The sequence below is a fragment of the Sporobolomyces salmoneus genome (genome assembly GCF_050403485.1).
Source record: "Sporobolomyces salmoneus JCM6883 DNA, S_salmoneus_JCM6883_v1_ctg20, whole genome shotgun sequence".
NCBI lineage: Eukaryota > Fungi > Basidiomycota > Microbotryomycetes > Sporidiobolales > Sporidiobolaceae > Sporobolomyces > Sporobolomyces salmoneus.
Window position 1 is genome coordinate 198,343 of NW_027481143.1, and position 20,748 is coordinate 219,090.

The window sequence follows — 20,748 nt, forward strand, 5'->3', positions numbered from 1 at the left end:
ATGAGGCAAAGTACAAATTTGAGAGATAGGGGGAAAGTCTAATGAGATTCGTCTAGGCGTCTTCTCCGTCACTCGTAGTTGCGGAAGCTTCACCGTCGTCTTCATTCGCGAGCAGATCTTCGAGGACGTTCTTCGTTTGAACTTCGGATTCTTCAATCGTGTCGACGACCTCGAAGGCAGCCGTAGTTGATTTGCCTTGACCCGACGAGTTGTCAGACTTCATAGCTTCCTCCGAGCGATCAAGAACTGTTCAAGTCGAGCAAAGGGAAATGAGTTCAGGTCATAATTAGAGGAGAGCAGTTTGAACTTACGAGCTTCTAATTGTTCATCAGTCAAGATCTCTGCACCAGCTCCGGCAAGCGTAATCTTTTCACCTTCAGCATTCGCGAGTTGTTCAGCCAACATTCGCATGTTATCGTTCTTGGTCATCTTTTTTCCTTTCGCCTTGTTGAGGATATCTCCCGCACCATCTCCCGCGAGATCGTCAGTTCCGAGCACGACTCGTTCGAGTTTACGTTTGCGAGTCGCGTTTGCGAGAATCGTTTGTTCGACCGTGTTCGCAGAGGCGAAACGGAAGACGAGAACGGGCTTCGTTTGACCGATTCGGTGGGCTCGATCCATAGCTTGTAAATCGTTTTGAGGGTTCCTACATGCGAGAAGAGTGAGTTTGACGTCGAATAGAGGTAGTGTGCTTGAGACTCACCAGTCACTGTCGAAGAGGATGACGGTATCAGCACCGACGAGATTGATTCCGACCCCTCCAGCACGAGTGGAAAGAAGGAAGATGTTCGTGGCTGGACGCAGATCAGAGAGTCAGCTTCCGGGTGACTGCAGAATAACGTGGTAGCTTACATTCTTCCGAAAGGGGAGTCGTGTTGAACTCTTCGATTTCGTCTTGGTTCGCAGAGTTTCCTTGACGACCATCGATACGGTAACGATTCCAACCCTTGACATCGATGATGTACTCGTCGAGGAGATCGAGCATCGTAACGAATTGCGAGAAGATGAGGACCTGCGCGAGAGACTTCTCTTCAGCAACGGAACTCTCCTTAGAGAAGAAAAACTGGTACTCACTTTGTGTCCACGTTTGAAGAGTTCGGGAAGGAGTCGATCAAGGAGCATCATCTTTCCAGACAAGTTGACGACGTCCTCGAAATTGGGTTCGACACCTGCTTTACGATCGTCGAGTTTCGAAAGAGGATGATTCGCGATTTGTCGAAGGTTGGTCATGACTGAAGTGAATTTCGCTTGTTGATGATTCGCGCCCACTATCATTCATTATCGAATTAATGAGCTCGAAGTGATAAGACTGTGAAGAGAAGAGCACCACTCACAACCCGATTTCGAGGCCAATCTCTCCAATTCAGCTTTCTCCTTCTCCTGTTCCGCCGCGACCGTTTTCTCGATAAGATCCGCTTCGAACTGATCATCATCGGCAGCGTCCTGGATTTTGTCAACGTAACTCTTCTTCGCGGCGACCCGACGAGTCGGACGTTTGGTAGTCTTTGCGAAATCGACGGATTCGACATCTTCGTTGTCCTCCTCCTTGTCGGTTTCTTGCGATTCTTGCTGCGTCGCTTCTTCCGACGATTCACCAGCCAAGAAGGCTCGGAGCTCACCCCTACAGAGCGCGAAGAGACGTCAGTCATTGCGGAACGAGTGATTGAAAACGAAGAAAGGGGAACGAACTTGACGGCCACATCGGTAAGCTCTTTCTGTCGAGGCGTGAGGGGAGCAGTAAGAACGTATCTGTCGAAGATATCAAGAGTCAGACAAGCCAGCACACGAACGAATGAGAGATGAGAACCTCACTCTTTCTTGAGCGGAAGATCCTTGACAACGTCCTTCTTGCAACGACGAAGCATGAAAGGTTTCAAGATGTTTTGCAATTGAGCGATCAAAAGCGTCACTTCATCGCTCTCTGAAAGTTTCGATCCGTCCGAATTCGTGATTTGCGAGAAATTGAACATGGAGTTGAACGTTTCGGCGTCGTTGAAAATCGAAGGGAGAATGAAGGTGAGGAGGGCGTAGAGTTCTTCCAAGTTGTTCTGAAGGGGAGTTCCCGTGAGGAGAAGACGGAAATCGGCTCGGTAGCGTTTGAGAGTCGTGAGGGTTTTTCCTTTGAGGTTCTTCGCTTTGTGAGCTTCGTCACAGACGATGAGATCGTAATCGAGTTGTTCGAGGAATGCGACATCCTTGATGGCAATATTGTCTGCATTGAAGAAGAGACTCAGCTCGGAACTCAAATCAGAGGATGACAAAAAAGAGGCTTACAAGTCGTGAGGATGACTGGGTAACGTTCCTTTCGCTTAGTACGCTTCGCACGTTTCAACCCGGTGAGTCCGAGTCGATCTTTACGGATCTCAGCTCGTTCGGGAGGAGTACCGTAGTAAGTGAGAAGCGGGATCGACGGAGCGAAACTAACGAGAATCAAGTGTCAGTTGAGCCCAATGAACACGGTGAGGAGTGACAGAAGATGCTCACCGTTTGAACTCGGCATCCCAATTGCGGAGGACGGCCTTCGGGAGAATGATCAAGGTGGGTTTGTCGGTTTCGGGACGATCAGGGTGATGGATGTTCTCGTGAAGGAACGCGATGAACGAGATCGTCTGAAGCGTTTTACCAGTACCCATCTCGTCGGCGAGCTAGGAATGCATCGATAGGTTAGTCGAAAGAAGGAGAGGAGGAGAGAGGGAAAAACAGAACTCACAATCGCACCAAAGAGAGCGAAAATGTAACGTTCGATGATCCAGTTCATTCCGTCGATTTGATAGCCCTTGAGCGTCCCACCGGTAATCAACTTCGATTGAGGGAGACGAGGAGGAGCGGCAGAAACGGCCGGAGCCGTCGTTTTTTGTTTCTTGTTCGCTTTCGCTTTCTCTGAAGGTTTCGACTTCCTCTTCTTCCCGACCGTATCGTCGTCACCTTCGACAGCTTCTTCCGCACCAGCGTCTTCTGCGACGGTTTCACCTCGAGCTTCCCTCATTTTTTGTTTCTGCGGGTTTTCGCACGTGAGGATGAGGAAAGTCAGTTTACGCTTCGAAAACGCCCACTCGCACGGTGCGGCTCAAGTCTTACGTGTTCTTCAATCCTCTTCATGTACACGGCAGCCTATTCACGTGAGATTAGAAAGGTCAGCTCTCGTCTTCCTCTCTCCTCGCCGAATCTCGCTTCGGAAAGAAACTCTGTGCGAAAGAAGAACGTACCTTTGAAACCATAGCTTTGTACGCTTCCTTGAGAGTCTTACTCGATCCATCCGTCTATTCAATCCACACGACATCGTAAGCTCCTCGATCTCGATCTCCCCCTCCAGAGGGAAAAAATCTAAAGTTGAGCGAACCTGAGCAACTGGTTTAGCCGATTCCTGCCCATTCGATTCAACCTGTTTCTCTTCGTCCTTTACCGGATCGTACGTAGCGTCCTTGGCTTCCTCTTCGACTTCGAGTGAGGTCGCAGGTGAATTCTGTTCGGTCGATTCTGGTTGAGGAGCGATCCCTTCGGCGTCACTATCGAGAGGCATCGTACTAGACGCGCGAGAAGATTTCGCCGAAACACGCTTGCGAGGAGGCATTCGAGAAAGTCGAGTTCGAGATGAAGGAAAGAGATGAAAGTTTTGGAGACGCGTTTCTTATCTCTGACCTATTCCATTGCTCTACGATGTTTGCTCAGAGAACAAGAGATTGGATCTTTATGTACGCCCTCTCGGATAAGGAGACGATCGAAGACTGACAATCTCGTTTCGTTCTTTCAGCTCTTTCCTCGCGATCCACATCCCAGCTACCCTCCTTGTCGGTGTGTAGACCCCTCCCAGGCCTTACGGATGTACCCAAGCTGATGCTTGTGCGCTTCTAGACTCGCAAGCACTGTTCTTCGCCGCAAAATTTTCTCCCTCGCTTCTGCGGATTCCTTTGTGAGCTCGTTTCCCTCACCCGTGACAAGCTCGATGTTCACCTAAGCTCGTCTCGATAGTATCTTTGCCGCTCGCGACGATCCTCTGCTGCAGAATGCGAACAACTATCCCTCTTTTGCGTGGTTTCAGGTGCGTTTCGGGTCCTTTTCTTTTTAGTCACGACAAGCTCACGTCCCGAGTCTCTCTACCCAGGCCTTCATCATCCTAGAAGTTATCTTCCAACTACCCACCTTCTTCATCGGACTCCGAGGACTCTATCGCGGTCCGTCGTCTCGCTATTCTTTCCTTCGTACTCAAGCTCACTCTCATCCTCTCTCTGTGCCGCCAGATTCCTCATCAATCTACCCTCTCCTCGCACTCTACGGAGCCTCCTCCGCAACAACAACCTACGCCTGTCTCGCCACCGTCTTGACCATGCCTGGAATCCCTCAAGCTCATCTGTTCAAACTCCTCGCTTCTTACGTTCCGTTCTTCCTTGTTCCGCTCGCGATGGCTATTGATTTTGGGGCGAGGTTGACGACGATCGCAAGGAGGGATCAGAAGGGGAAGAATAAGGTCGCATAGAACGTTCTCTCACTCATGATTGAAAAACGATACATAATAGTGCTTTTTTGCAGTTGAGTTGCTAGACCAGTGTGAGAGAGAGAAAGAAGTAAAGCGAGGCAACGAGGTTACACAACATAAAAAAGATGCTATTCAGGGGGGTTTCAGTTCAGTAAGCGAGGGAGGTAGACTCGATAGTAAGAGCAAGTTGTGAAAAAGCTACAAGAAAACAAATCTCGTTTATTCAAATCGTCGCGAAAGTAACTCCTTCTTCATCCCTCTCCTCCTCCTCAACGTCATCATCATCTTCGGCCGTCGCTGGAGGTGCACTCGCGAGTCCGAGAGCCTCGTTCCTTCGTTCTTGAGGGAGATAAACCGGTAAATCGACTTCTTCGCCCGCTTCTCCATCGCGCGAATCGAGTGCCGCGTATTGTGCCGCAAGAGCTGACTTCTCAGCAGTCGCTGTCGATCGTGAAGGAGTAGCGGCGGCTGAAGTAGAGGGGAGATAAGAATAGGTGAAATCGGTGCGAGACGGAGGCGCGGGTAGAGTCGAAACGGGTCCTTGATGAGGAGAAGGAGGTGCACGGAGTTTGGCCTTCTCGGATGAAGTGAATCCGATTGAACGTTCTTCGTCTTCGACTCGTTGTTCTGCTTGAGGGCTGAATCGCTCGAATCCATCTTCGTCGATGTCGTCCTCGACGACAGGAGGAGCGCTCGGAGTAGGTAGATCCGGACGGGAATGATGCTCGATTGAAGCTTCTTGCGAGTAAGTTGCGGATCTGAGTCGATTCAGAACGGCCTTGTCGTCTGTTGCGAGATGAGCCTGGTAAAGCGATCGATCGACTGGGGGTTCCTCCTCCTTCTCTTCCCCGTGCTCGTGGGTAGAGTGCTGCTCCTCCTCCTCTGATACGACAAACTGCGAAGTCGAGGACCCCGCTGCTTCACCTCCTTGCGAAGAAGTTCCCTCTCCGAGATTTCGATCCTTTTCTCCAGGCCAATGCCATTCCCCTCCCTGACCCTCTTCGACCTGTTCCGCCATACTCTGAGGTCTCCTTCTCCTTCTTCCGATATTCGCAATCCTCGAAGCCGTCGTCGATTGAGGTGCAGTCGAAGAGTTCTGATCTCCCGCTCCGTATCTTCTCGTCGCTTGAAGGGTCGAAGAAGCGGGTCGATAAGCTGGTGGACCGGGCATGAGGGGTAAGACCATATCGGCGTCGTGGGAGAGAAGGGCGTTGAACGAGGAAGGAGCGGCAGCGGGGAGGAGCGGATCGGTTTGTTGAGAGATCGTCGGGGATGACGGAGCGATACCAGTGCGAGATGGGACGCGGGAAAGAGTTTCGAACGTGGGAGTACCGGGAGGTCGAGGAGATAAGGTAGGGTCGTCGGCGGGAGTGAAGAGAATCGAAGGGGTTGAAATGACGGGAGCTCTTCCGGTTTCGTACAGCGACGAGCGAGAGGTCGATCGGGTAAGGTGAGATTCTTGTGTCGACGTACGAGGGAACGGATCCAAGTCGGAAGAAGAACGAGCTCGTCCGGGAAGTCGAGAGAAAACTGTCGAAGGGCCAGTTGCGGTTCTTTCTCGATTCGATCCTTGTAATCGAGATGCGAGTCTCGCCGTGAGAGCATCCCGAGGACCTCCTGCCGAGGATGTCGTCGAACGAGTATCGGTCCTCGTGAGCGCCGTTCGTTCTTCATCGTCACTCCTTTCTCCCTCTCCATCTTCATCTCCGTTTCTCCCTCTTCTCCTCCTTCTCCATCTCGGTCTCGATCTCTCTGATACCGCCGTAAATCCAGTCGTCCTAACGATCCTAGGTGTCCGATTCCCACTTCCAGCACTCCCAACACTTTCCCTCACACTCTGATTATCCTCGCGCGTTCTCTGCTCTGTAACTCCTTCTTCCCTCTCGACCGGCGCAGCAGCAACCACCGTCTCTGGTTCCCTCTGTACTTTTCTCTTCCTTCTCCTCTTCTTCGTCGCAACCTCTCTACCTCCTCCTCTCCTTCCCGTCGCCCTCTGAACGATTCCTCTCCATCCTTTTTCCTGAATCACGTCCTTCTCCGGATCCCTCCTTCTCCGCTTCTTCTTCCTCCAACATACACTCACGATCATCGCGATAACGACCATGATCGCGACGAGTACAGACATTGAGATGATGATCGGTACGGCGTAATAATCAGTTTCTCGAGGTCGGGTTTGCCAGCCTCTCGGAATCGGAACCTCCGATGCCGACGCGTAGGCATGTTGGATGTAGACTCGAGTAGAAGGGGAGGAGAACGCGGTGGTTGGAGGAGAGGTTGTTCGGGTGGGAGAGTGGGAAGAAGGGGAAAGAGAACGAATTGAAGACTTCGAAGAAGAATGGGATAGGGAGGAAGTTTCGACACTGTCGGCGAGAGCAGTCGCAGCATGTCGAGTGTGGTGAGGTTTGAGAGTAGGGATCGATCCTCGAAGAGTCCAGCTCGTGTCGAGAACCCAACTTCCATCGGAATATTCATATTTTGGAGGGATTAATCGTTTCGACCTGGCTCTACTCGGGGGACTAGTCGGAGTCGTTGCGGTGGTAGATTCTGAGAGGGAGGGAGAGAGGGTCGATTCAGGGAAGAAGGGAGAGGTTGAGGCCGAATCGAGTCCGATCACTTTAGATTTATCGAAATGACGAGACGAGGTCGTTGTTGATCGAGGTTGGGGCGCTGCTTGAGCGAAGGAAGCAGTAGCGGCGAACAGGATAGAGGTAGTCGCGAGGAGAACCGAGGGAGAAGAAGAAGGAAGAACGAGGGTTGTCGCACTCGGTCGTCGTCTTCGAGGATCCGTATCGCGCCTCCTCCTCCTGCTATTCGTGGTAGAATCTTCCAGGTTATCTGTAACCCTAATGTCCTTCGTCCTCCGTCGTGTTAGTGAACAATCACACCTTTTGATTATATTCAAATTGGTCGAATCGGGGAATGTCCGGGGATCGATTGACGACGACAACGACTTGTTCTCCGACGAGGAAGACCCTCTGTGGTCACTGGTTACCGCCCATTCGAAATCATACATCTACTGGTGACTGTCCTTGTTATCGGAGAGGCGCAAAGAGGGGCTGGCGGGGTGGGGGGGAAAGGGAGGTTTTGGATCTGTTTTTCCAACGAAGAGGTCAGCGACAGGACCACATTGTGTACGCGGTGTTACTGACTATATTTATTATGTGGTTGTACAGTCGAGTGAGCGGGTGTTGTAGGGAGGAAGGGAAGAGATCGTGTAAAAGTGGGAAAATCGCGCTCAAAATAGATTCCGCACTTCTCGATCTCGTTGCTCTCTCTGCGTCGTTCCATGAAGGCATCCAAGCTGAATAGTCTTTACAGTGCAATTGGAGCTCATCAGGCATCGTACTCTTCACAAGTTTCAAAGAATTCGTTCGCGATCTGATTCTGAGCTTCTTCCCCTCCTTCCATCGCTCTCACAACAAAGAAATGATGACCCATTAGATCCTGAGGTTCAAACTCTTTCCCACCTCGTCCTATCGTGAATGGGGGAGAACGACCACAAAGCCGCAGGGGTCAGCGAATCGAGTGTACAAGGGTTTCGCGAGTGGTGCTCTGAACGTTTTAGGCCGAGAGAGATAAGGGCAAGAGAAAAGGGAGAGGAGGAGTAGCTTACCGTAGACTTTCGCACCGGCTTCTCGTGCGATGATAGTACCAGCGCAGACGTCCCACCTGTAGAACACGGATGGAAAGAACACGAGCGAAAATCAGTCACTTCAGCTGGGATCGAGTTCTTTTCGTCGCGACTTACGACCAGCAACCGATTTCCCAGTACATGTCGAGCTGTGAAGTCGATGGTAAGGTGAGTATGCGTCGCCGCGACTGTCACACTACCGAGGAACTCACTTGACCCGCTGCGACGAAAGCGTAATTTAGTGCGGCAGACCTGTAGACCTCCAGATCAAGGCGCTGAGCATCTCTCCAACTCACAGGCTGAGACGAACGGAGATAAAGACGACGTACCCGATACTCCTCAACGAATGTACCATTTTTCCACCCTCAACCTCTTTTCCATCTCCCGCGAGTCTCATGAACGTCCTACCCTTCTTCTCGATCACATTCTTACTCCTGTCGGAACCCCATTCGACTCCGACGACGGCATCCCCGACGGAAGCGAGAGGAGGAGGGGAAGGGTGAGAGAAGGGTAGCCGGATCGATTCGTTAAGGTAGGCTCCGTGTCCTTTGCGGGCTGAGTAGAGCTTGTCGAGGAAGGGGTTGTAGATTACTCTGTACGATGACGGAAGCGAGGAAGTTAGTCTAGCGCGCAGGTGGAGGGAGTTGGGGAAATGAGAACGGACCCGATTACAGGGATTTGCTCGTAGCAGAACCCAATCGAGCAGCAAACCTGCCATCGGTCGAGAGCACATCAAGTCCTACTCAGGTACTAAGTAGAAGCAAGACTGAACCCACAAAGTCGATAGCGTGAACGAAATTCGTCGTCCCGTCAATAGGATCGCAAATGAAAGTAGGTTCGTCCGTGAGGTCTACTCGTTCTCCACCGGCGAAACTCTCTTCTCCGATGAATTTGAACGAAGGGTAGGAACGAGAGATCTCGGATTTGATGAACGCTTCAACAGCTTGGTCGACTTCCGTAACGACTAGATTTTTGGGCGAAAGTCAATATGCGAACAAGGTCAGGTCTCGCTCCGGGCTTTCGCCAGTTGTTACCCTCAGCTTCCAGTCTACTCTGTGCATTGTACCGACTTCCAGTTAACGCAGCTCTTGCGAGCGGTCCATCCCCCACCTGGCTTGACCACGATTCCTCCTCCAGCTCCCACTGCGCTCAACGCTTTCGACATGAGAGCACCACAGACTCACGATCAACCCTATTCTTCTTGATCTCCGGTTGACCCAACGTCGCAGCTTGTTGAGTACGTTTCGTCGAACCCTCCAAGATCATCTTTCCCGCTTTCCTTGCCAACTCGATCGTGAATTGATGGATCTCCTCAAAGTTCAATTCGGTAGTCGACATATCTGGGCGAGTTCGAGAAGGGTGAGTGGAAGGGAAGGGAAGGGATGATGAATCAACTCGCAGTTTCTGCTTCTCTCCCTCTCATTCGACTCGCACCGACTCTAGCTCGACAGTACAGACACGAAGACGCGTCAGGAGTAGTCCTCGTTCGTGAGAGATGCCGCCCAAGGCACAACCTGGGAATCCCGACTGGGTAGAATGGATCGAAACATACGCAGAATCGCTCGAAGAGAAAGGACTCAAATCGGCTCAACCGTTCAAGAAAGTAAGCATCAACCGTCCTCTACCTCCTGGCTTTGAATTCTGACGCGTTTTGGGAGTGATGTAGGCAGCGAGAAACTTGAGAGCGAACCCGGTTACTTATGTGAACCCTGAACAAGCTACGGTGGTTGAGGGAGTGGGACCAGCTACGGTCAAGTTCATTAGGAAGAAAATGGAAGAGAGAGCGAAAGCGGGAGGTTTACCTATGCCCGATCGAAGTCAGTTTTGTTCCTCAGAGAACTTCCCGTTTCCTTTCGCACGGCTGATCTCTCGAGTCTGTACTTTTGACAGTCCTGCCATCACTTACGAAACGAAGAGCACCAGCTGGTACATCTACAGCAGCTTCAAAGAAACGAGCGAAAGAGCAAGAAGAAGCCGAACAAGATGCGATTCGAGAAGCTCGTCGTCAAAAAACGATGGGTATCGTCCCTGGATCCGTCACTCCCGCTCTAGGCTTCCAGGCTCATCCAGACGGAGCTTTTCGAGATCTTCCTGCTGAGGACGACGAAGAGGTGGGAACTTGGACAGGAAAAGGGAAGGGAAAAGCGAAAGCTAGAACGGAACGTGAATACATCCCAAAGAAGAATTCGGGAGGTTACGCCCTCCTGATCAGTTTATACATGAATTCGTCGTATGACGAGCGACATCGAGCGTTGAAGAAGGATGAGATTATCGCGGATGCGAAAGGGTTTTCGGCTACTTCGTTCGATACGACTTCAGCGAACAGGGATGGCCAAAGACGAGAAGGATCAGGGTTCACGTACAGCGCTTGGAGTAACATGTCTACTCGTGAGTTTTATTCCCGTTCAGTCTTTTCGATTTCGACTGAAAGTGAGATGTTTGTACTCAGTAATGAGCAAGGACCTCGTCGCAACTCAACAAGTCCGACCCGCTCGTTTCTACCTCACCGACAAAGGGTACTCCCTCGCCGAACGTCTCGCCGAAGACGCTGGAGTTCCAAAACACGTCTACGTGCCGTCCTCTTCTCCCGGTCACGCTCAAAATGGTGGTCCTCCGTCTTCCTCCGGTCTCGCTCGACACCCATCCTCTTCTGGCGGATTAAACGGTCTTCCCCCTTCCTCGGATGGAGCTCGTTCGGCGTCGTTCTCAGGAAGAGGTCAAACGCTAGGAGGTCGACCAGCGAGTATTCACGCGAACGTCTTCAGACCGAGAGCGGCAACTCCGATTAATTTCCTCGACGAACCTGGACCGTCTCGAATTAGGAACGACGATGATGAAGAGATGCAGTTGGAGGAGGACACGAGGAGAGCGATCGAAATGAGTATGAGGGAGAGTAGGGAAGATCCAGTTGCGAGGATCGCGAGGGAGGCTGCTGCGAGGGGAGGGAGTGGTATCGGATCGAGCAGTAGTGCAGAAGGAGGAGGAGGTGCTTCAGTATCGAGGTCAGCCATCTCGTCGGCTGCTGCGAGAAGAATCGCTTCGGGAGCGTTTTCTGCGCCAATCTCGTCGGAACCCGTTCCATCTCCTTCGATCGCCAATATTGGTGAGTCGGAGCTTCTTCCTCAGTCGTGTGATGTCACTTGACTGAGGCCAAGTCGTCGATCACGTACAGACAAAGCATTCGGATACTTCTACCTCGACGAAAGTGCGTTCTTTTCTCTCCTCTTCTCCCCCTGGTTCTCGCTCACTAAAACGTTCCTCTCTCGCTATAGACGATCGACGAACAAGACTACGGAGTGAGGCCGAAGTCAGTCAACCGGAAGGGAGTGAAATGTGGTATCGAATCGAATACCGAACGGCTCAAGACCTCCACGCAATGGCTCGAGGACTCTGGAACAAAGCGACTCTCACTCGAACGGTCCCTCTCCGACCGATCAACAAGACGAAGAGCGCCTACATCAAAGAACGAGTTTCAACCGAAACCGCTCCCGGTTTCCCCGAGTCTGAGCTCAGCGCAACCACCACTAACGGTGCGAATTCGGCGAGGGAGAAGGAGAAACGACCTTCTGACGATCCGGTTGCGGCACTGCTCGCTGGCTTCAAGGAGCCGACACGAAGGCAAACGAAAGAAGCGATGTATCTACCTCCTCCTCAGGTTCGAAGATTAGGAGCCGCGGTCGATCCTTTCGAAGCAGTCAATCACGCTCTCCCTTTACCTCTCAAACATCCAAAACCTGCGGCTTCTACCCACGATCCAATTCCCGCCCCTTCGAGATCTTCTTCTTCCTCTCATTCTCAACCGATCGCCGGTCCTTCTAGAGCTCGCGCCTCTCCTCCACCTCTTGCGTCCCGCCATACCTCCGCTACGCCTCTCGAACGAACGACGAGCTCAGCTTCCGCCATCCTCGCCTGTGTTTCGGACGACCCTCTCGCCCTCACGACAACGAAGAAACCTCTCCAAGCATGCTACGATCCCCTCCCGACTCACCCAAACATTCCTCGCCACCCACTCGATCCCGCACGAGATCCAGACCCTACCATTCCCTCCTCGTTCCCCTCTTTCCAACCGATCACTTGGCCCGCCGGGTCCTTCAAAGTCTACCTCATCGTAGATACTCGAGAACGCAAACGCGAATCGAAAGGACATCGAATCGAAGTTTCCGAATTACTGAAACGAGGTGGAATGAGAGCTGATGGTAAAATGTTACCTCTTGGAGATATGATTTGGGTCGCGAGAAAAGTCGATCCGAGGACTGGGCAAGCCTTGTCGAGGGAACAGGATGTTGTGTTGGATGCGATCGTTGAGAGGAAGACTTGGGAAGATTTGACGGCTTCGATAAAGGATGGAAGGTATCATGATCAGAAGGTGAGCAAAGCTGGGTCCGATTGATTTTGGGTCTCGCGATCTGACCCAGTAACGCTTACTGTAGGTTCGACTCAAGGATTCGGGCATCACGGAAAGGATCTATATGATTGAGAAACATGGGGATCTAATCGCAGGTGAGCTCTCGTTCGATTTCTCATTCTCAAGTTTCTCGTCTGATTTCTTTGTATCTATCAGACTCTTCTCTCGCGAAGGCGCACAAGACGTGCAAATCGGAACTCCAAGTGATCGATGGATTCTTTGTTCACGAAAGCGCGAACCTCGACGACACGATGAACTACCTCAAGAAACGAACTCAAATCATGGCCGAGATCTACGAGGTAACTCTCCCTCTCTCTCTATTTCCAATCACTCGTACTGACACGACTCTCTAGAACAATGACCTCCGAATCATCCCCGACCATGTGATTGATCGACGCACGTATCTGTCCCTGCAACACCATCTCCGCTCGACGCAACCCGCTCATCGATACCTCACCACCTATTCAACCTTCGCCGGTCTCAACGACACCGATTCAATGTTGACATCTCGAGTTCAATGGGCTTCGATGGTTCTTCGAATCCACGGAATGAGTGAAGAGAAAGCCGTCAAATTCGTCGATCGATGGGAAACCCTGGCTCAATTCTACGAAGAAGCGAAAGTATGGGAACAGGAGATCGAGGAAGAGAATCGGAAACTGGATCAATTGGAGAGAGAAGGGAAAGGACCGACAGGAAGAGGCAAACCGAAGAGGAGGACTAAACAGGATTTCGTTACGAGTAATCTCGTTAGTGCTGGAACCCGCGAGATCAAAGGGGCGTTGGGGGCGAAGGTGTGGGATTTGATCATGAACGATGAAGGGAAATATCCAAATTGACAGAGCTTGGTTCAATCTTATTTTCTTTCTTTTTCTGTTTGCGAGATTGGTAACAAAGCAACAAGGTTGTACTACTGAAAAAGACGTCGAGAAACAGGGAGAGAGACAAATACAGACAAACAATCGATCCAGCTGAGAGAGCATTCACTCGTCATCGAGAATGTTCCATTTCGACTGTGACAAGAACGAGGCACTAACTCAGTCTCTTCCAGAGGAGCTAGTACGAAACAACGTTCACTCACCTTTTTCCTTGGTCTATCCGGATCCTCTTCCGGATAACCCTGAGTAGGTCCCAACACCGTTTCAACCGTTCCGGGCTCGGGACTCCTTCCGAAGAACTCTTCATCCTCCTCCAACCTCGACCTGTTCCCTGCTCCCTCCGTATCCTCCCTATATCGGTTCTGATAGTCGCTCGCTTCAGAAGGTAGAGCCTCCGAAGTATCTTTGACGAGAATCTTGACTCCAGTTTTCGAGTATCCTAATCCTGAGCTCTCCGGCCCCATCGCTCCTCCCCCTCCTCCTCCTCCAGTCGTTCGTTCGACAGGTTCTTGAGTAGATTGTCGTTGACTCGCAGCTTGAGATAACTGATCGATTTCCGCGAATGCCGCCGCATCATCCTCGAATCCTCCATAATCGTAGTCATCTTCTTCTTGCTCTCGCTGTTGTTCCTGAGGTTGACTCGTCGAGACAGGTCGAGGTTGTGGAGCGGGCGACGGTGTTGGAGTATTGAACAACTTCGCGTAATCTTTTCTCGCTCCTCCTCTTTCACTTCCACTCGTCGATTCCCTCCTCCCATTCTGTCTCTGCGAAATACTCTCACTCTTCTCCCTCTTGACACTTCCTTCGGTTGCTGCACTCGCTCGACTACTCCCACTTGAGTTGCTGACACTTCCGGCGGCGGCATCGTAGTTTGAAGTGGCGATAACGAATTTCGCTTCGAGATAGTCGCCTTCGACTTCGACCATGAGGGGCCGTCCGCCTTCGGTGAAATGAGCGGTGATGGGGAGTGAGAGAGCTTCAGAGAGGTTGACGATTGCCTGGCGAGAGAATAGGTTGAAACGTGAGCGTTCAAGAAGATCGAAGGTTCGGAATAGGGCTCACCTTGAACTCCTTGAGTGCGAAAGTAACGACCGTTCGATTTGATACGTCCCATAAATCGAAATCTTCCGTAGCGATCGATAACTCAGTCGTCAAAGGTCGAGAAGTCATGATTTCGTTCTCCGATAAATCTGCTCGTACGCCGCCACTTCACAATGAGCTCAACGTTGCTTCAGTGGCAGAACTAATCGAGAAGAGGGACATACTCTGCTCAGAAGAAGTATCGACGAAACTCTTCAACCGACAAGCCAATTCCGAGCAATAGAAAGTGATCTCATCGGTGAACGTATGAGTTCCAGTCTTCAAATAGAAGTGATCAGTCCTGGTTCGACGCACGAAACCCCATCAGTTAATCTACGAGAGATGAATAGCGGATAGAAGGAAGTGCGAGCGAACCATTCTTTGAGGATTTTACTCGAAGCTTTCCAAGTTGAAGTACAATTCGATTTATCGAATCTGGCCCAATTCCCAACGTTCGGATTCGAGTACGTCAATCTATGAGTCTTTACCACACCTGCAATCTCGCAGGAACGAGTGACAGTCGAGTGCCCAAATCAGTTTCATTCTAGATTCGAACGGTGCAAGAGCGTAAGAGACGACTCACCATGTTGACAATTCAACCTGACGATGATCCTACATTCCCCTGCATCTACACCCGGTTCCAATCTCCTCAAATTCGGATCCTCCGACCCTGATCCCACCTGAATCTCGACACTTTCAATCGTATTAACCGATTTCGGTCTCAACGGGGACAACAACGCTTTCCCATTCACGCTGAACTTGAACAATTGACTATCGGCTCCCGGGTTGAGTTGGTAGTCTTGGAAGAAGGACGGGAAGAAATGGAGGACGGCGAAAGCGGTACGGGAAGAGTTGACGGTAGAGAATGAACACTTGTCGCGGCTGACTATGACATCCAACTCGTCGCCGAACTTGGTGAGACAGTTCAAGGCTCGCGTGAAGTCTGTGAGAGGGAGAGAGAGTCAAGTTTAGATGAAGCGGGAAGAGGAGGGAGCACGCACGTTTGAGAGGTAAGCCTCCCTCAATATTGACTTCCATACACAATGAAAGTTGTCCAGGGTGGGTGCAGTCGTTCGCGGGAGTTGAGGTGATGGGAGAGGAGGAGAAAGAGGGGAAAAGTGAACGGCACGTGCTGTTCAGTTCGCTCGCTTTTTGCGATTTCGCGCTTCTTTGAGAGACTGCTCCTACCTGCTCTCGATGAATGACAGCGAGTCTCAAGCAGCTTCGAGGAAGTCGAAGAGAAACTTTTCGCAAGTTGAAGCACTGAAAACTAACACAACTCATTCCAGATTCCGACAGATAGAGAAAGCACACACACTGGGAGACACGACTAGAGAAAGATAGAGAAGAGAAGAGAGACACGAGGGAGATAATCGATTAGAGTAAGAATCAAGCGAAGTTCAAAGCTTTTTTTTTCTCGAGTTCGTTTTTGTTCGTTTCTTGTTCGTTTCGTTCCGGATTGTGGTTCAAGGTAAATAGTGTGAAGGATAGGATAAGGTAATAGCTATTCTCCCGCTCCCTATCAGCTACTTTCTTATCTCGTCTCTTCTCGACTCAAGGAGAAAAAACTCACCTTTTCGAATGCATTCGAATTCAAGCTTTCCCGCCTCCTCCTCCTCCTTATCCTTGTCCGCCACCACCTCCGATGAGGGTGAGTAGTTTCGCGGCATGAATCCCCCCCTCATCTACCAACCTCTGACTGTTCTTCGCGATACATCTCACCAATTTCGATTTATCGGGATAAGGAGCGATTGAGCTCGAGATCAAATGCGAGATTAGGTTCGAACCGGAAGCATGAGAGGCGATCGTAAGGAGGAGAGGAGGTTGTTCTTCGTCCTCACTGTCAACGCCAAGAGTGGTCAACAAGGAGAGGGAAGGGAAGGGAGAAGGAAAGGGCGAACCGGGTAGAAGTGATTTCTTGAATGAATTGGGAAAGGAGTTCCGAAGAGACTTTCGAGAGTTTCAAGACTCGTTCGAGAATGTTTGCGCCAAAGGTATCGATCGCGAGTTTTGAAGCGAGTTCCATGACTCGGGTGCGGAAGGGGAGGAAGTTTCGATCGATGAACCTGCGAAACAAAATCGAATCAGTCTTCATGCTCGACCTACGTCGAAGTAGAGAAGAGAAAAAGCCGACGCGACTAGAACACTATGAACCGAATCCAGCCGGTCAGTCACAGCTCAAAGACTTGGCTGAAGACAGACAGCGAGATCGACTCACAAACTCCCACAAGCCGTCATCGCGACCTCCTCCAAACCCTCCAACAACTCCCTCGCGACGATACTCCCATGTACTTCACTGTTCCAATCCTCCAACATGTGTTGTACCAACAGCGATCCACCTTCTTCCATGACGATACGAGACCAAGTCGTCTTACCCATCTCGGCGAGACGTTGGTAGAATTCGGGAGGGTTCGGTTGAGACAAGAGTCGGTTCCAGACGTGGAGAGAGGGCTTTTGAAGTAGAGTGTTCGGGAAGGGAGACAACCTATCTCGGATCGAAATCATCGACATCAGTTTGCGAGAAGAAAGAAGAGAGAGAGGGAGATGCGAACTCGTTGATGACTTGTTCTTTAGTACTCCCATCACAACGATCCAACAATTTCTGAACGACGTGACAACCGAAAGGATCCAAGCTCAACTGAAGGAAATGACCGACGAATCTTTGACTGTACAATTGAACAATCCCCGCGTCGGCCGATTCGATGCAACGACTAACGAGGAAGTTACCTATCGAGCGAGGACTTTCAGTCTCTTCAGTGTCAGGGGAGAAGGGAGAGAGGCCAGAGGGACTAACCAAATTTCGAAGTCGACAAATCGAACAAATACTTCGCAACCGATTCCAATAACCTTTGTTTCTTTTCCATCGTACAAGTCGTCTTGACCCTCTGTTGTAGGAACAACGAGCACTGTTGATCGTTTTGCAAAAAGACTCTCCTCACGAAAATCTGCTCGTAAGAAACCCCGAACCTCATCAGTTTCTCTCGTTTTCGATGGAGAGAGATGCGAAGAGGGAATGGGACGAACGTCTTCATCGATATCACTATCATTCTCCAATAACCCACGATAATTGTATCCATCTTCACGTAAAGGTCTCACAACCGTATTCATCATCATCGTTCCTCCCAAACTCCCAACTCCTTCTCCAGCTCCAGCTCCAGTTCCAGCTCCAACCAACGACAAACTTTCGAAACTCGCGATCGAAGCCGACGAACCCGAATCCATCGAACTAGACCTGAACAACTCTGCAGAAGACCTTGAAGTAGTAGTCGTCGATGGGGAAGAAGGGGAAGGGAACGCCCAACTCCCTCCTCCATCTCCCGTAAGGTTCGAACTCGTAGTTGAAGCCGAAAGGGTTCGTCCGTGACTCATCGTAGGTCGACGTCCGACGAATGGAGTACCTCCTCCTCCGACGAGGGGAACCGGTGAAGCGACGTGGTGAGGATTGATTCGACGAGAATAGAGAGGTTCTGAAGGAGAGATACTCGATTGACGTTGAGGAGTCGAAGGGTAAGTACGACTAGGAGGAGTTTCGGACGATTGAGGATAGTAGAACTGTTCAGCAGCGATAGCGGCGGAAGAAGAGGCGGAGGAAGTAGCGTAAGCGAGTTGAGGATGATGGAAAGAATCTGAGCGTTGAATCGTCGCGGAAGGAGTCGAGGCAGTTCGACGATGAGATCCACTTGGAGTCGTTCTCGCTTGTTCCATGAAGGTGAATTCGTGTAGATTCGACGTGGGAGGAGGGGTAGGTAAATCGTAATAAGTGGTGGAATCGGTTGAAGGTCGAGGAGCGAAGTAATGAGTGCCTCCTCCACTGATGGCGCCGGCAGAAGGAGGAGATTGTTGTTGTTGATAGATGACGGTGCGATGAAGATGATCGAGTTGACGATCTCGTTCGAGAGAAGCTTGTTCGAAGTAGTGAAGTCGACGAGAAAGTTCTCTGACAGTTTCAGTGAGCGAATGTACTTTCGATTCGAGCGAGAAGACGAGTTGCTGGAGATTCACCTGAGAATAGATCTTTCAGCCTGCCACCCCTGACAAGTGAAGTCAAGAGGAAGTGACTGACCTCTGAATGAATCCTCTCTCGTTCCCTTCCCCTCGATTCTCCTCCTTCAACTCTCTGCCACTCCTCTCCTCCTCTCGAAGCTTGTCCACCGCTCCATACTGGATCCCCTACATCCCGGCTCAACCCTCCAAGGACGAGAGAAGGGAGAGGAAGAGGAGGAGGAGGAGTTTGATGGTGCGACGTCGCCATGAAAAACGGTTGAGTAGGTCCCCTCAACGCATCGATCGGGTCCTTTTGTTCTTGAGTCGTATCCGATCCGATCGATTGAGAGATTGGTGCGGTCGAGAGGGGAGGAACGAGAGATGAAGAAGAAGAGGGAGGAAGAAAAGAGTCCGCCGAGTCTTCGTTGAAAGGAGATCGGGGTCGAGGAGTGGTTGAGCGAGAAGTACTGTGTCTTGCTACCTCCATCTCGCTCTCTCTTCTTGTTTCTTCTCCTGCGAATCCGTCGAAAGAGAGGGAAGAGAAAGAGGGAAAGAGGGGGAAGAGAAGAGAGAGGAAACCGCGCGCACGTGAAGTGACTTCGCGCTCCTTTCTTCTTCTTGCTCTCTTTCTCGCGCTGCTTTGCACGAACTACTAGCTCCGATGTATTATCGTATCGTATCTTCACGCTCCCGTCCTTGACGTTTCATCCTTCCTTTCCTCCCCGCTCTGTGCGATGTGCGCCGTCTTGCCATCTGCTTCGAGCTGCTGTGTTTTTGATCGGCTCTCGATTCCTCTTGGTCGAGCAGGTAACTGTTAGCGAGGTTGAGGGAGGGAAGCAACCCCAAAATAAGATGAACTCGCTTTCGAAACTCTCTTGTTTTTCTCCCATTCAGTCTCTGCTCTACTCGCTGCTATGCAATCCCCCCTACGATCTCAGCTCCCTCACCTTGCCTTCCGTCCCACCTCGCTCCGTCGCTTCCACGCCGCTCGACCTTTGTTCGCTCAACGTCAGTTCTCTCCATCTCTCCATCTCCTCTTCTCTGCCTCGCTGACAAGACTGTATGAGGGACGAGTAGATTTCTTCGATACAGCCGACTATGTGACTCGGTTAGAAGGACAAGGCCTGAATCGACAACAAGCGGAAGGAGTAGTCGACGCGTTGGAAGATATCATTACGGAAGCGATTTCGAACTTGCAAGGGAACTTGGTGACGAGAACTGAACATTACAAGGTACGAACACCCATGGTATCGCACCTGAAAGAAAGAGGACCGCTAACGGTTCATCGTCTGGGTCTTCTTACAGCATCATGATCGACAAAAGGTGAGAACCCTCTCCTCTATCACCTCAGGAGTCCTTAGTAGCTCCAACAGGATTCTTTGCTGATGAGGCCGCGGAAATCTTTCGAGCAGATCGATTTCTCGACCCTGAAACAAAACCTCGAACTCTCCGAACGAACCGATTTCGTCAACCTCAAAGCTGAAAATGAACGTCTCCTCGGCGATATCGAACGACTGAAACAGAAACTACGGGAGGAGATCAGTAGGACTCAGGCGGGGGTGAGGTTGGATTTGAATTTAGAGAAAGTACGTTTTCATTCTCTCTCAATTGTCTCGTTCCCTCAGAGTAGGGAAGAGGACTAATGAGATCGAGACTGTGGATGTGCACAGGGTCGCATTCGGGATGAGATGAGTTTGAGGGAATCGAAATTGACCGAAGTTGATACGAGGATAGAGAATGAAATCGGAATGTTACGTGCTTCGTATGTCCCTCTTCTCCCTTTCTCGATCGACTTTTCGGTGAGCTGATTGACCTCGGGATCCTCCGGTTTGCTTCGGATAGGATGGAAGCCGTCAAATTCAAGTGAGTTCTCGCTTTACCTTCGCTCCGTTTCAGGTTCGACAGAATGCTAACGCTAACGTTTGATCGATCAATAGCATTCTGCAATACGCATTCGCAGTCATGTCCGGTACCGGTGCCCTACTGCTCGCTTACCTCCGAATGTAAGTCGTTCCTCCATTTCTCTCTTTTTCCAATACGAGATCCTGACTGAATCATCTCGTATAGGTTCGCGCATTGAGTCGACATCCCTCGCCGACTCTCTCTTGCTCTCTACCTTGGTCGAGCTGGAGCCCTGTACGATCCGTTCATTGCACATTCTGTCGTTCAAATCTTGTTGTAACTGTTTTCAATCTCGCTTCGTCTCCTTACGCGTTCCCACCTTCGCTTCCTCGCCGCGCATGGCTACTTCGCCGAGAAATGTATCATACCGAGACCCGAATCGTAGGTAGGGAGAGGA

General features: G+C 50.9%; 8 protein-coding genes across 8 annotated transcripts; 3 read left to right on the plus strand and 5 right to left on the minus strand.

The window, feature by feature from the left end:
* Window positions 1–52: 52 nt before the first annotated feature.
* Window positions 53–3,571, minus strand: JCM6883_006480 (DEAD/DEAH box helicase; the record flags this gene model as incomplete). Its single annotated transcript, XM_076631859.1, has 14 exons — window positions 53–246; window positions 312–646; window positions 704–794; window positions 853–1,012; window positions 1,075–1,268; window positions 1,335–1,621; window positions 1,690–1,749; window positions 1,813–2,212; window positions 2,275–2,420; window positions 2,485–2,645; window positions 2,711–2,995; window positions 3,079–3,111; window positions 3,207–3,260; window positions 3,341–3,571. The coding sequence occupies 14 exons, from the start codon at window positions 3,569–3,571 to the stop codon at window positions 53–55; spliced, it is 2,631 nt and encodes an 876-aa protein (XP_076488195.1).
* An 86-nt stretch (window positions 3,572–3,657) lies between these two features.
* Window positions 3,658–4,474, plus strand: EMA19 (Ema19p; the record flags this gene model as incomplete). The annotated part of the gene is made up of 6 exons (XM_076631860.1): window positions 3,658–3,692; window positions 3,752–3,792; window positions 3,853–3,910; window positions 3,970–4,039; window positions 4,103–4,172; window positions 4,239–4,474. The coding sequence occupies 6 exons, from the start codon at window positions 3,658–3,660 to the stop codon at window positions 4,472–4,474; spliced, it is 510 nt and encodes a 169-aa protein (XP_076488196.1).
* A 223-nt stretch (window positions 4,475–4,697) lies between these two features.
* On the minus strand, window positions 4,698–7,487 carry JCM6883_006482 (uncharacterized protein; the record flags this gene model as incomplete). The annotated part of the gene is made up of 1 exon (XM_076631861.1): window positions 4,698–7,487. One exon carries the CDS (start codon window positions 7,485–7,487, stop codon window positions 4,698–4,700), a length of 2,790 nt encoding a protein of 929 aa, XP_076488197.1.
* Window positions 7,488–7,807: 320 nt separating this feature from the next.
* JCM6883_006483 (inositol monophosphatase family protein) lies at window positions 7,808–9,443 on the minus strand (the record flags this gene model as incomplete). The annotated part of the gene is made up of 8 exons (XM_076631862.1): window positions 7,808–7,947; window positions 8,088–8,143; window positions 8,223–8,254; window positions 8,318–8,357; window positions 8,435–8,698; window positions 8,770–8,816; window positions 8,882–9,069; window positions 9,290–9,443. 8 exons carry the CDS (start codon window positions 9,441–9,443, stop codon window positions 7,808–7,810), a joined length of 921 nt encoding a protein of 306 aa, XP_076488198.1.
* A 157-nt stretch (window positions 9,444–9,600) lies between these two features.
* On the plus strand, window positions 9,601–13,346 carry MUS81 (Mus81p; the record flags this gene model as incomplete). The annotated part of the gene is made up of 9 exons (XM_076631863.1): window positions 9,601–9,708; window positions 9,772–9,922; window positions 9,996–10,493; window positions 10,555–11,208; window positions 11,278–11,310; window positions 11,378–12,471; window positions 12,536–12,605; window positions 12,667–12,809; window positions 12,864–13,346. 9 exons carry the CDS (start codon window positions 9,601–9,603, stop codon window positions 13,344–13,346), a joined length of 3,234 nt encoding a protein of 1,077 aa, XP_076488199.1.
* A 144-nt stretch (window positions 13,347–13,490) lies between these two features.
* JCM6883_006485 (uncharacterized protein) lies at window positions 13,491–15,503 on the minus strand (the record flags this gene model as incomplete). Its single annotated transcript, XM_076631864.1, has 7 exons — window positions 13,491–13,520; window positions 13,589–14,383; window positions 14,448–14,575; window positions 14,651–14,766; window positions 14,841–14,958; window positions 15,049–15,408; window positions 15,467–15,503. 7 exons carry the CDS (start codon window positions 15,501–15,503, stop codon window positions 13,491–13,493), a joined length of 1,584 nt encoding a protein of 527 aa, XP_076488200.1.
* Window positions 15,504–16,085: 582 nt separating this feature from the next.
* JCM6883_006486 (uncharacterized protein) lies at window positions 16,086–18,936 on the minus strand (the record flags this gene model as incomplete). The annotated part of the gene is made up of 8 exons (XM_076631865.1): window positions 16,086–16,305; window positions 16,367–16,531; window positions 16,600–16,611; window positions 16,684–16,950; window positions 17,018–17,192; window positions 17,260–17,410; window positions 17,490–18,467; window positions 18,529–18,936. 8 exons carry the CDS (start codon window positions 18,934–18,936, stop codon window positions 16,086–16,088), a joined length of 2,376 nt encoding a protein of 791 aa, XP_076488201.1.
* A 427-nt stretch (window positions 18,937–19,363) lies between these two features.
* On the plus strand, window positions 19,364–20,529 carry FMP32 (Fmp32p; the record flags this gene model as incomplete). Its single annotated transcript, XM_076631866.1, has 8 exons — window positions 19,364–19,457; window positions 19,527–19,681; window positions 19,755–19,772; window positions 19,862–20,035; window positions 20,120–20,211; window positions 20,292–20,312; window positions 20,387–20,452; window positions 20,517–20,529. The coding sequence occupies 8 exons, from the start codon at window positions 19,364–19,366 to the stop codon at window positions 20,527–20,529; spliced, it is 633 nt and encodes a 210-aa protein (XP_076488202.1).
* Window positions 20,530–20,748: the final 219 nt, after the last annotated feature.